General features: G+C 41.7%; 1 protein-coding gene across 1 annotated transcript in view; it reads right to left on the bottom strand.

Moving 5' to 3' along the window:
- The window catches only part of Dock1 (dedicator of cytokinesis 1), a 502,961-nt gene that overhangs the window by 375,266 nt on the left and 113,454 nt on the right, over window positions 1–14,241 (bottom strand). The window contains exon 22 of the mRNA NM_001033420.2: window positions 9,097–9,231. Within this exon, the coding sequence (NP_001028592.1) occupies window positions 9,097–9,231 (135 nt within the window). The remainder of the gene's footprint in view (window positions 1–9,096; window positions 9,232–14,241) is intronic.

Here is a 14,241-nt window from a genome sequence, read left to right as displayed (position 1 = left end):
ATCCCTTCACTAAGCAAGGCAGAGCTCCAGGAACCCATCAACTTTCTCTGAGGTGAAATTTCTATGAAGGCTCATCTGTTGGGTGCTGCCAGTTTTGGTGGGGATGACTCCATAAAGGTAACCTTTTTGTCTTGAGTGCCAGCAACAGTTCAGGGAGAATTAACTTAGCCAGGGTCAGCTGAGCCTGCCATCAAAGGTTAATAACTTCAACAAGAGCTCCAGCACCAATGATATCTACAGTGTTTTTAAATTTTTTTTTACTGCATAATGGATATAAAATTCTCATGTCAATATAATCTGCAAATAATAATAATAATGATGATGATGATGATTAATAATAATGTTAACTTTTGCTTTAATTCCTTATGTTTTGTCTTCAACTTCAATCCACACTTTTTTCTGACACTAAAAGTATCCAGTTATTCAAGGGAGTTAGGAAATTTATTTTACCGAGTTCTAGCCGAAATGAAAATATCCAAACATTTACCCCTACATTCATGTAGATGAAGAAAAACAACAACAACAACAATACAAGTAGAAGAGGTTTATTTGAACACTGTAAGCTGTGTGAATTGCTAAGGCTGAATAATTTGGTCACAAGCTTCATAAAACTACAAAAATCTTAAAGTTCCATTATCTAAGCAGGTGAGCTTAACTTGTTCCATTCTGCCACAAATAAAATTTTCACTCAACTATCTTTTTAGGGACTAAAAAATTTACATTACCATCTCACTGTCTTAGGAATTTTTTGACAAAATGAAAATAGAGATACCTGCTAGTATTAGAAGACTAACTTGGTCTGGATTCCATGGGTTAACCAGGTTGTAACTATCTCTGCTAGATATCAAAATCAAACCATAACTTTGAACTAAATATTAATATATAAATAAAAACATAATGTAATATCTATTTCCTCCTACACATTAAATACAGATACTTATCTTTTAGGGTTTGTCTTTGACAAGGAAATAACAGAAAATAAAGACTGTGTGTGTGTGTGTGTATGTGTGTGTGTGTGTGTGTAACATCTCCAATTTCATCAATATATAGTCAAAGAATAAATTAGATGAGTGTTAAATGGTATATTTAAAAATAAATTAGCCACATAAGATAAAGTCTACAATTAGTATTAAATATACAAAGGAACTGCATGATTGCAATGTAACACAATATATAACTTGGTCTATTAAAATATACATCTTCGCCAGGTGCTGTGGCACACGCCTTTAATCCCAGCACTATGGAGGCAGAAGCAGGCGGATTTCTGAGTTCGAGGGCAGCCTGGTCTACAGAGTGAGTTCCAGGACAACCAAGGCTACACAGAGAAACCCTGTCTCGAAAAAAATATATATATACATCTTTATACGTTGTCAATATATGGAAAAAATTCAAGATGGATTTCCTCTCTGGACTTGACTACAAAAATGACTACTTCAAACTTGAGCTGATGGGTAATTCTATATGGGAGAATAAAATGGGAAAATCAAGCATGTGTTGAGAAGGAAAACTTGTAACATATAAAATTCATCCTTTCTTCGTGAGAAAGAGTAACTGTCGAAAAGCAGAGAGTTTTAGAGCTTTGTTTTAAAGCGTCCATTTAAGGAAGAAAGCCAAGTCACACTGGAACCGGGAAGCAGGCAGGGAAGAGACACACAGAATTACTATGAGGAAGAGACAGTTTTTGATACAGAAGGGGAAAAAAAAAAAAGAATTTTTTTCAGATACTACAAAAATGAAGTTTTTGTCCAGTAGTAGAATAGCAGGCATTGGTCCAAAGTGAAGAAGAAGAGGTGCAGGAGAAAGAGGAGGAAGCGGAAAAGGAGGAGGAGGAGGAAAGAGAGAAGGAAGAAGAGGAAGAGGAGGAGGAGGAAGAAGAGGAATAAGACAGAAAGGGACCAAGTGAAACCTTAAGCATGTTGCCATCAGTGAGCTGGAGATTTGGGAAAGACAGATCTTACCAAAGGAAACTTATGCATGTTTATAAAGCATTTACAGTATTCTCTAAACCCTAACCTAGGCACTGAGTCCCACTCTTTTTTTCTTTATGCAAATAAAAACTCTATGTATCTGTTCTTAGTAAAACTTAAAAAAACTAGCTTAGGATACAAACATTTTTCTATTTTCTCAAGATAATTTTTTCTGCCAGCTGCATTAGTTTGTTTTTTTTTTTAATTACAAATGGTTAAAACTTAATGATTGTTTTCTTTGTGACATTTGTTTGTTTGGTTTGTTTTTTAAGACTATCTTTTGCCTGTATATATGTATGAGAACTATGGTCAGAAGTCCTATGAAGGCTCGATAGATGCCCCAGTGTAGGGGAATCAAATGCGAGGAGGGGGGTGAAGAAACACCTTCATAGAAGCAGGAGGAGGGAGGATGTGATAGGGTGTTTCCGGGAGGGAGGGAAACTTGGAAAGGAAATGTAAATAAAGAAAATATCCAATAAAAGAAAGAAAAAGAGATAGAGGGAGAGGGAGAGGGAGAGAGAGAGAGAGAGTCATTGCATCCCCCTGAATTAGACTTGGAGATAGTTGTGAGCTGCAGAGTGGGCACTAGGAACTGAACTTAGGTCTTTAGCAAGAACAAGTGCTGTTAGCCGCTGAGCCATCTCTACAGCTGGACATCTGTTTGTTTTGAAGTCCTTTAAGTATTGTGTTTAAGGTGATTAAATCTGACTTTTAACTCCAGTTACATGATTAAGAATTGCTTTTATAATTATGTTTGATTATTGATGGAACATATTATTGATTGCAAAAGGTTTTAGAACTCTCATGGTCCATGCCATTTCCAAATTCTATATGCAAATGGAATTTCCTTCTTTGTTCTTTTATTTCCAAACATCCCATGCCTTATATTTACTGCATCTTTCTGGTTTTGTTGGAAGGCTCACTGCTTGAAAAGATAACCATTTCCAAAGAACAGAACAGAGGAAAAGAATTTATCCACAGACTCCAGCAGAGCTCTCCAGAGACCTGGTCCTGCTAAGCTTTCTCATGGCTCCCTGTGGCAGAAAGGGTATGACACTGATTCCCAAAGACCAATCACTTCTGTCCCTGACATGGGACCAAATGAGCAACCAGGGGAGCAGTGTGTCTCAACAATTTACAAGCAGAGTCTAACTACAGGGCTGCTGATAAATAAGTATTAAGAAGTACAATCTTTATTTAAAAGAAAAATGCAAAAGTTGTCAGAATCAAAATGTGTTTTCGGTGCAGCCCCTATTCCTGAAAGTACCTAAGGCTGGAGGCTGTGAAGGGAATGTCCTCAGCATGACTGTCCCACAGTGACTAACAGGAGAGACCCTGCATAGCACATGTGTGCACGGATGGGCACCACAGCTTGATATTTTTAGAAAGATATGCCCAGCAACCTTGGACTGAAATCATTCTTGTCTATTCGCTACAGGCAAAGATGATTATTCAAAAATAGCTGATGTAATCTTCCTCTCTTGGTCCTTAGAAACATCCCCTTGCCTCATCCTCTTTAAAGATGTTCACAGTTTAATAGGACCCGTGTTCTAATTACAATCTTCTGCCATTCTCACAAGGATACAGACAAGAAAATAACATTTGCTTTAGAAAATCTCCTGGTGGTGTCTCTGTCTCTGTCTCTCTCTCTCTCTCTCTCTCAATTTAGGTTGAGAAATAGAATCTAAAACCTCACAACATTATATAGAAACAAATGGAATTTCCAATGTAAAGAACTGTGAGATTGGTAAATAAAGATTGACACCTGTCAAAAGACAGACCTTAGGCTGGGCACAGAGCCTCATGCCTGCAATTCTAGTTCTCACAGGGCTGAGGAAAGGGGATCGCCATGAGGCCAAGACCACCCGAAATCACAGCAGGAATTCCAAGGCAAGCCTGGGCAAGGTGGCAAGGGAGGCTTACACATAAAACACCGAGAGTTGGAAAACAAAAGAATGAGGAATGAAATGTACACGCTAACCAAGACATTGGGGAAAACTCTCAAGTCAATTAAAGACTACATCCCTATAGCAGACAACAGTTATAAACCTGTAGGCCAACAACAACTCTTTCAAACCTGTAAAACACGATGAATGAGCTTTTAATATATCTGCAATCCTATGAAGAACCTCTCAGGGAGGACATTTTAATAATGAGTTGCTCTCTTGGCAAACAGTACACTCAGGCTAATGAGTGCTTAGCACTATGTATGCAGTAACTCTTCTGAAACATCTCTCTGTAATGAAAGATCATCAGGAAGTCTCTAGAACTTTCCATCCTGGTTTTATCCAATATACCAGAAAGAGTCATTCATTTCACCTACTTTAAAGTATAGGAAGGGATGGGTAGAAGGAGCCCAGAAACTTATCAATAAATAAATTGATGAGTGAGACCTCCTCATTCCTTACTCTACTTTCAATAAGAATTCATTAACAATGTATTGTGACAGGCTCTTTGTGTATGATCTACATTCTATTTTGTGACCCAAGGAAAAAGAGCACAAAGACAGATCAGCATAACTTAGCCATGATCAATAACTAATTATTCACAAAGCTAACACCAGATGACAAGCAGAAACTACAGCACCCTAAAGGGAGTCACGGCGCCAAGCAATGGCTAGACAGAGGCCAGCATTCAGCAGGTCTGCTGCAGGATGTGTCTGCTTTGGGCTTTCTACTTAATGTGGTCCACCCACACAAAAGGCAGAAAAACAACAGCAGAGGATCCTCTAACTGCCTGGAGCTTTCACTGGGTTCACCATGAACCAAATTTGTTTGGGCCAGAGCTGCTATTCTCATTCCAAGACAAAAAAGAGCTTCCTAAGTAGAACAAAGAGTATGGAATGGGACTGTACCACAGAAAGGCAGGGACGGAGCACGCTAAGCATCAATATCCCTATCTCCCAAGTTTCATCTCTTTGTTCTTCGGAAGAATAATTACTCGCAATTATCCCCAAATTTAACACAGCAACTACATTATACTTGAAAACACAGCAGACCATTTTGAAAGGAGAAAAAGAATAGACCTCAAAAGTTTGTTCCAACTGGAAAAAAAAAAGAGAGAGAGAGACAGTTGTCAATCCCAGCTGTGAACACAACTGCTCCTCTCCCAAGTCAATGAACACACTGTAGGTAAAAGCTCCGCTTTGCTTCTCTCCCCATCTCTGAAAATATTCTGCTTAAAGCCTCTGTTAGTCAAATATTCCAGACCTCGGCAAGGAAACCAGGCTGCTGCTGCCTCTTCAAGTAACCCATTCAAAACAGGAATGGGCTAAGACTCCAATCAAGCCCTTGAAATCAAAGATAAATGCCATGGAATGACAATGTCATAGGATATTATAGGCGGGGAAATGAAACTTTTGGCAGAAGCAGCTCGGGCTGGAAGGGCATGAGTGTTTTCAGCCCCTGGAATCCACAAGATACTAAAACACCTCACAGTTTTCAGCCTCTGATATAAAGAAGAGGTATTTCCTCATATCTACACAATATGGCTACAAGTGCACTTTACACTCTGAAAGGCACATATGTTCTTTCATCCCTCAAAGATCCTGGTAGGCAGCTAAAACCCACAAATGCAGAAGGGTTTGACAAGGACATGAAAACTGTGATGTAGACAGGACTTAAGTTATTACATATTTATGGAAGGAGACTAGAACAAAAAGAGAGAGGGAAGGAGAAAAGGAAAAAGACAGTGGAGAGCAAAACACCAAGTCATTATGACACCCATGAGTCAGTAAGAAAGGCCATGACTCCAGACAAGGTCCTTGGGAGTGCAGGACTCTACTGTCTCTTAGAGATAGCTGGTGCTTGATTTGTTTTCTGCACAATCTTGGCGCTTAGAAACTGCATGCTATTCTAGCAAAGAATGTTAGTTTGAGTAAGGCAAGTTCTTGCTGAGACCTACCTGGGAGAGATGAAGGCTGAAGACCCAGCCTAGGAAAGAGGGCATTGCTGAGCCCCTAACTGGGGTACATCCTGTGTCCTGCCCAAGTTAGGTTTTAGTTGGAGCACATGATTCAACAGGACACTGAGACAAACTACTGGGACTATGCTATAGTACTATGGGCAAACAGAGAGCAGCAACAAGTGAGGGCTTCAAGGAAAGTTCAGGCCCCGGCAGCAGGGATATATACCATGGTGGCGACATGGAGGAGTCAGAGTCCATAAGGCAGAGGGCAGAGTCTCTTCCGATACCTTTTGAAGATGGAAGGAGATCATAAGAACCAGAAGGCAGGCTCTCTGATTCCCAGAGTGGGAAGGAACAGGATGTGGAGGTACCCCTTTGGTGTAGACTCACTTCCCATGTGAGATGTCATGTGGATTTTATGGCAGTGACCCAGTGGGATATGAGTTAGTACCTGTGAGAAGAGACCTGAGCAGAAGTATTCTAATGTCACATTCTTACAGGCAACTCTGTTTCCTAGAAGTCTATCTATCGCTCATGCAGTATCCCAATGACTGAAAATACGAAAAAGATGCTGAGGACAAGAGTCTCTGATGAAAGAGAAAGGCTCCACAGAGCCTACGTGAAGATGATTTAAAACCTGAGATGAGGTAGGGAAAGACCAAGCATTAGAAGCACCAGGTACTTTGGGTTGAAAGTATGAGGGTGAGAGTGGAGACTCTCTGTCTAATATATACTTACTATAGCAACTTAGATCTTGTTGAAAGTATCAATAAACTCTGCATCAGCTCTGTTCTCATCTATCTCCCTTAAAGCTAGGGCTGGCATGTGACAACGTTCTGTCAATGAGATGAGAAAGCTGAAGGCTCTGTCTAAGAGCACCTGGTACAGCTGCCTACACTATAACCTGACGTCACTGTTCAGCATTATCGGCATCCTGCTAGGAATGGCAGAGCCATCTTTGAGGACATGAGAAAAAGAAAGAGTCTTTAAAGATAACAGGATAGAAAGATCCTGGATGTTGAGAACACGAGGACAACATGGAACAAGGGAAGGGGAGCCAAAATCTTCTCCAGGCTAGAGGTTTTATACATGGTGGGTGGGTAAAGGGAGCCTCACTTGGTAAAGCCACCTAAGTGGACTTTTAATGTTGACAAGAAACCAAACATATTCCCTAAACACCTTAAGACTGATCAAACTGAGCAAATCTGAGCTACCAGGGTTCTAAGATCTCATGCCTGTAACTCTGAATTTCCTACAGGTAATTGACCTCAGTGGACTGAAGGACCATAGTCATTTCTAATGCAACGCTGTTATGTAAAAGAGTCAACATTTGCTATGACAACCCAAATACACAGGCCACTCTTGTGAATCTCTGAGGGATGAGAGAATCCTCACTATGGCCTCTGGAGACACTCGTCAAATCCCTGACTCAGCAGCACACGGATCACACATGGGACAAGATTAAAATTTTTTAGGTAAGCCATGATAAAAGCCACATCACCGGACTATTATAGGTTTTCTTTCTAGCTCACCTTCCTATGTTACTGTAATGAGAGAATTTAAAGAAATGAGAAAAATAGGGGCAAGATGACTGGTTGGGAAGAGCGCTTTCTGCCAATGCTGATGACCAGAATTTGATCCCTGAAAACTCAATGGTGAAAGGAAAGAACCAACTCTTACAAGCTGTCCACTGAGCCCTACACGTGGGGCATGACATATGCAGAGAGAAGAGGGCAGTAATGGGGGGAAAATAATTAAAATGAAGGTTCTCGGGGTCACAGAGTTCTCTGTCACATAACTGGCATGACTAAAATAAAGCCAGACAATACACAGCAGAGCATAGGCAAGTTTACCTTGTTCTCATTCTCACAGAACAGAAAATCACTGTCAGCTTAAGCACCCTAAAAAGACAGAATCCATACGCATCAAAGCACCATGCCAATACCCCACAAGTGGTAAGAGCATGCCTTTGAGATGCCAGTCAAGCGCGAAGCCTCACGCCTCCAACCTTGAGTCTTTCTATGACTACTGGCTTAACCACGAGAACCCTAGGGTAAACAAAACACACTCAGCCCATGCACAGGAAGGGTTGCCCTGCCCCTGGTAGATAACACCATTTCTGACCACGACTGGTCTCCATAATCAGTAGCACGCTGCTGCGACATTCCCTATGTTTTCTTCCCCTTTTCCTCTTGGCATTCATGAACCTGTCCACTTCAGGCAGGTGACACTGAAGCTTAGAAAAAATAGGTGCCGATAGGGGTCCAAGGAAGTTTAGGCCAAGTTTTCACTGATAACATGCTGTGTGCCCTGCTCTCTGCAGTGATTGGTGGACTCACAAAGCCCGTCTCTGTGTGTAGAAACCTACCAGAAGAACACCAATCAACCTAGAACACCTATCAAGTGCACACATTCACTGTAGGTCACCCCCACCAAAAAAAAAAAAAAAAATGGCACTGTCCAAAAATAAGCAGAGTTCACTCCATACCCTACACCTCCACTGTCGACCTCCACTGGTAGTGTCAGATGCTGGGGAGATGAAAAAGTGACTTCATTTTATCAGCACAGCCATGGAGGTTGTAAGTATCAATTTATAAAAGACCAACATTCTCTGAGATAATCTATTCATAGATACCCCAATTTGCTTTCAAAAGCAAAATAAACTCGAAAGGTGGTCAACTGCCATGAACCACTCCCTAGGCAGAGCGCCCAAGGGTGCTCTTGTGCCTGGAGAAACACAGTATTCTACTGAAAGGAGAAAAGTGGCCGGGGCTCTGCAGTGCTCCCCCACGAGGCAGTACAACTTGATTTTGGCATTTTCTCCTCATTGCTCGTTTCGTCTCTGTTTGCTCTTGTGGGGCTTTTTGCTCTATGAAGATATACTGAAAAGTACTGGCAAGCCCTTGGTGGATGCCCAGCGCTGCGTGAGAAGCATGACAAACGCTTTCAGCAGACAATGTTTGGCTCACAGGCACACTTTCTGAGCCTCTGGGATACCGCAACCTCTGCAGGGACAGCTACGGAAGCTGTCAGGGTCAGCATGGGCAAAGGAACATCTGCCCTTTATCTAGGAGTGTTTGGTCATGACAGGGGCAAGGAGAAGAAGGAAGAGGAGTCAAGGACAGAGAGGAAGACCAAGGAGAGAGAGAGAAGAAAGAAGGAGGCAGGGGCGGGGGTTGGGGGAGCAGATGAGGATTTCTTAGGGTCTTCACTGAACACTTACTGGTTGAACAGTACCCGTGAGCGCACTATGAACTTGAAGATGTACTCCAAGGCTTTTATGGCTTTGTACAGCTGCTCGTTGACTCCCGGCTTCTCTGCGCTGGCCACGTAGGTCCGTAACACCTTGGTCAGCTTCCTGGTCCACAGGGGAATATATGTCAATCAAGGATTCAGAAATCACAACTGGAAATTGACTGAGAGCGAAGTTTACATCGTTACTTTTATTCTGGCTTCCACATACAAAAAATATGCATATTCATAAAGGTTTTCTAATCAGGCAAAGCACCTGATAAAATACCTTCCTGGCAGTGCAGGAATTTTACAGGGGTGAGATGAAAGAGTCCCACACTCAGAACCATCAGCCACCTGCTCAGGTGAGCTAATTTGCTGCAACTAAAGGCCTTAAACTGAATGGGAAATTGTTCGATGGCAATGCAAATAAACAGTGCTCAATTTTCAATGCATTTCCTAAGGATCTCTAGTAAGAGGATAAAACAATAAAAATAATAACATATTTAGGATAGATATTACATTACTTAGTAATAGCATTCACCCCCAAACATTTAATTTTTAAAACATAAATAATAACTGTATTTCTCATGTTCATATTTATAAACTGGGATCGTAAAACAAATCACTAACATGAAAAAAGTTTCGACAAGCCACAGCACATACACATTCATCATTTTTCACATGAACTATCCCACGGCAGACATGACTATGGAAATAAATACAAATCAGTTGTCCACTGTGACTCTGGAATTCACAGCTTCTGATGTTTGGGGGCCTTGCGGGGATAGGGATTGCTTGTTTTTGTTTTTTAACACAGAGTCTCATGATATAGTTCTAGCTGTCCTGGGTCTAGTTATTATTCAGTGGTTCTCAACCTGTGGGTTTAGACCCATTAAGGGGTCACTTATCAGATGTCCTGCATATCAAATATTTACGTTACAATTCATAACAGTAACCAAAATGGCAGTCATGAAGGAGCAACAAGATAATTTTATGGTTGAGGATCACCCCAGCATGAAGAACTGTATTAAAGGGTCACCGTATTAGGATAGTTGAGAACCACTGATAGAAAAGACTGGCTTCTGGTTCAAGAGTACTAAGATTAAAGACTTGTGCCACCACACCCAGTCATAGACACCTTTTTACAAAATCCTTGGCACAGGGAAAAGCGTCAAATTTTCCTATTTTGTTCTATTACATATAACCAGAGAGTTCAAATGGTAACAGATTCATTCAGACCTTCAGGGTATGTGAGAAGGTTGAGGTAAAACAAACAAAATTTGATAAATGTAATTTTTAAAAAGTAATCAAGTTCATTAATAAACAAATACATGTAAATTAGAATAAGACAGGGATGAGAAAGCCGCTCAGTAGGAAGATGCCTGCAGCAGGAGGCAGGCCCTGCATCCAATCCTCAGCACCCAGAAAAAAAGTAAATAATACAATTATATAAGCAAATAACAAGTGAAATGTTTGCCTAGTAAAGACAAGAGGAGAGGATAAATGAGAAAGATACTCTTTGGAAGGAAACCAACAACCTCAGTCAGGGTATTTTCTCATTGATACCAGTTAAAAGCAAAACTATTCCAGTCCTTTGACATCAGGAACTCCACTTTGTGGCCTCTCATACAGCAGCAATGACCCATGCATTCAGTAACATCTCCCTCAGCTTCATCTCCAGCAATAAAAGGTATAAGCAACACGATGCCCATCCTGAGTTGCATAAGTAATTTAATCATGAAGGCGAGCAGAACACTGCTCAGCTATCAAGTGTGCAAAGGGAGAGGCTAGACAGTAGTTTCTACCACCACTAACATGGATTGGTAGGGTTGCTGGTTCGGTTACATTCAGTTCAGTTCAGTTGTGAGACAAGGTCTCATGTCACCCAGGCTGACATTCACTATGAAGCTGAAGATGACCTTGGACCTGGATCCTCTGGCCTCCACGTCAAAGGTGTTGGGATTGCAGATGTTTGCTATCAGGCCTTGTTTTTTGTGCTAGGGATCAACCCCGGGGCTTCTGTGCCTATGGAGCTACATTCATGGCCACACCTTCCCTATCTACACAAAAAGATGTTGGTGAGTTGCTGGTGGAAATACAAAGCAAGACAATAATTTCATAAACTACATGTGTGTCTCTCTGCTCGGCAGATTTAGTCCTGAGCATTTACCCGAGAGAAATGAATCATGTCTATAAAACACAGGAATTCTCAGCCTTATGCAGAATACCAGGAATTTAGCAGCCACCCCCCGCTCCGCCCCAGCCCATCTATCAATAATGACTGAACAAATCATGGGAGTCAATTATGACTGAGAGATTAAAAAAAAAAAAAAAAAAAAAAAAAGACCCAATTCAAACAATGACACATAGAGCAATATGGACAAATCTCAAAAATATCATGCTGAAGGAAAAAGGCCAGGTGCACAAGAGTACATGGTGTTTGAGAGAAGACAGAATAGAGCTGATACAGAACTGGGAACATGGCTGCTTCTCTGAGAGCGACATTTCTCCAGGCCCACTTCGGAATTTTAAACAAGCCAAGATACCATGGTGTATGGTTTAGGGTGAGGGGTCAGTGGGTCAGGGTAAATGCTTATCACACACGAATGAGGACTAAGGTCAACCCCCAGGACCCACTACGAAAGCCAGGCACGGACGTAGCATGTGCTCACAATACCAGCACTGGCGAGGCAGTGACAGAGGAGGAAGATTTAGTGATTTGTTTTATGATCCAAGGTTATAAATATGAACTAAGCAGGTCACTGACCTCCGGGTTCAGTGAGAGGTCCTGCCTCAAAAAACAAGATGGTGAAAGAGAGGACCTCTGACATCAGTCGGAGGAGTTGCAGACTGCCAAGCGCTGCCGTGTGGGTGCTACATATTGAAAGTGATCCTCTGAAAGCACAGCCGGTGGTGTCTTTCGTCCCTGAGACATCCTCCAGACCCCTAAATATAAGGTTAATTAGATAAAAAAATAAGATTGTAAGTGACCAAATGAATAAGGTCTCCCTGACTCTGAACAGGTTAAAGCACTCCAGAAAGGAAGTCAGAGCCATTGTGGGGGCCAGCCTGTATGAGCATGCAAACTGTGTGTTCTGAAAGTTGGCCTGCAGGATCCATCTGCTATGGAGTCTGGCACTGTGATTCATTCATTGGGAAGTGCGGCAAAGCAAAGGCCACTCCTTGAAACCTCGAATACTTGTTACAAAGCTGTCTTACACAGCTCCTGTTGTTTTTCCAAGATTCACAATAGCTTATCTTTTCACTCCTATTCGCATCACCACTCAAAAATAACAACAAAAGAAAAAAATCCATAGCACACACTTGTGAGTAAGAATCCTTCCAACTCATTTGTCAAAGAAAGGATTGAAATAATAATTATGATCTACAAAGAGAATGGCCCAAACCCAGAAAATAAATCTGCATGGCCATTGCATGACTGCATAAAGATCAAAACCTCTGGTGGAAGTCAAAATGGGGCAGAGCAAATGGAGCCTCAGTTATACTGATGGGACGCAGACCACAGCTACATGAGATCTAATGCATGAGACAGAAAAGAGCCATGGCATGAAGGTTACATGAAAAGCAGTCCTCATAGGAGCACCTCCTTCTCTTTTCAATGGGATCAATTCTGGTCACAGCCATGATGTCCCAGCCTCCATAAACTGCCATTGCAGGGAGCTGTGCTGAAGCTAAGATGCTGAAAGGAAGGCCCACTGCTGGGAGCTTTCTCTCTATTCACACAGCCTTTGAAAGGCAAAAGACAGAATTCACCTTCAACCCCAGCACTAGGGGGGCAGAAGCAGGTGAACCTCTGTGACTTCGAGGCCATCTTGATCTATACAATGAGTTCCAGGATGAGGATGCATAATGAGACCTGCTGAGGTCTTCAGGGAGCAGGATGGATGGAGGTTCTTCATAGACAGTGCTGGAGTTTCAACTGACCCACAGAACATTATGAGCACCCAGAATGGAAAGAGATACATATGCAGGGACGGCATTCACTGGGTGCTACAAATCACAAAGCTTACTCCTTTGGTGTTTCAAAGTTTGAATACTCAGATTCATCACTTAGGAACCAAAGTTTCCACAGAATCAAAATTGCACTGTTTTAGAGGCCAGAGAGATGGCTCAGCGGTTAGGATCACATCCTGTTCTTCCAGAGGAACCAAGTTTGATTCCCAGCACCCATTTAGGGCAGCTCACAACTGCCTGTCACTCCAGCTCCAGGAGAACTGGTGTCCTCTTCTGGACTCCACAAGCTTGTGCACTCATTTGCATATACCCACACCCATCCAGACATGTGAACAAATAATTTAAATGTTTTTTTTAACTCATAGGAAAAGAATTTTTACTTTCTTAAGTGTAATGTCAAATATGTGAGTTCCTATTTTTCATAATCTACCAACATGTAGACTCTTATTTTATTAACTCTTGTGGTTGATGTAGAAAACAACAGATTGACGGTTTATCAGAACGTGGTACAGACATCTATTTCCGAAACACAAGTCTTTTCAGCACACAGCACTGACAGAAGCGGGGGGTACTGATTCTTGCCTCTGCTTCATCTGAGCTTAAAGACAAAATGAGGCTTTAAACTCTCCCGTTGATTAATTTCTCCAAACCTAAATACAGACACACACCACACACCACTTCTTTTTAAGTGGGGTCTCCTATAATTCAGGCTATCCTCATACTAACGTAGCCTGTAAGTTTGAATTTCTGATCCTCCTGACTCCTCCCACAGAGAGTAACCCATCACACCCAGGCCCTAAGATGCTAGAACTAAAACTAAGAGCTTCAGGCCCACTACGTAAGTACTCACTCTACTGAGCTATACTCCAGGGATTCCAACTCTTCTATCTTATTTTTCCACCAGTGAGCAAGGCACACACCAGACATTTGATACTACAGGTAGAACTCAGTAGTGCTTTCGTTTCCTGAGTTAAAGTATGAAAGCTACTCTCAAAACAGATGATTAGCCCTGCTTACAGGAAAAATTTGAAATCAGCTACATATGGAGACTCTGCTACGTGCTTAGGCATCTGGCCACATCTACAATCCCTGAATAGCCATTGCTTAGTCAATAAGGCAAGAAGGCACCCCAATTTGTTCCTTTCCCAGAGTCTATAAG

This window comes from Mus musculus, chromosome 7 (assembly GCF_000001635.26).
Source record: "Mus musculus strain C57BL/6J chromosome 7, GRCm38.p6 C57BL/6J".
NCBI lineage: Eukaryota > Metazoa > Chordata > Mammalia > Rodentia > Muridae > Mus > Mus musculus.
Note: the sequence above shows the minus strand (reverse complement) of the source record. Positions and strands in the feature narration are given on the sequence as shown.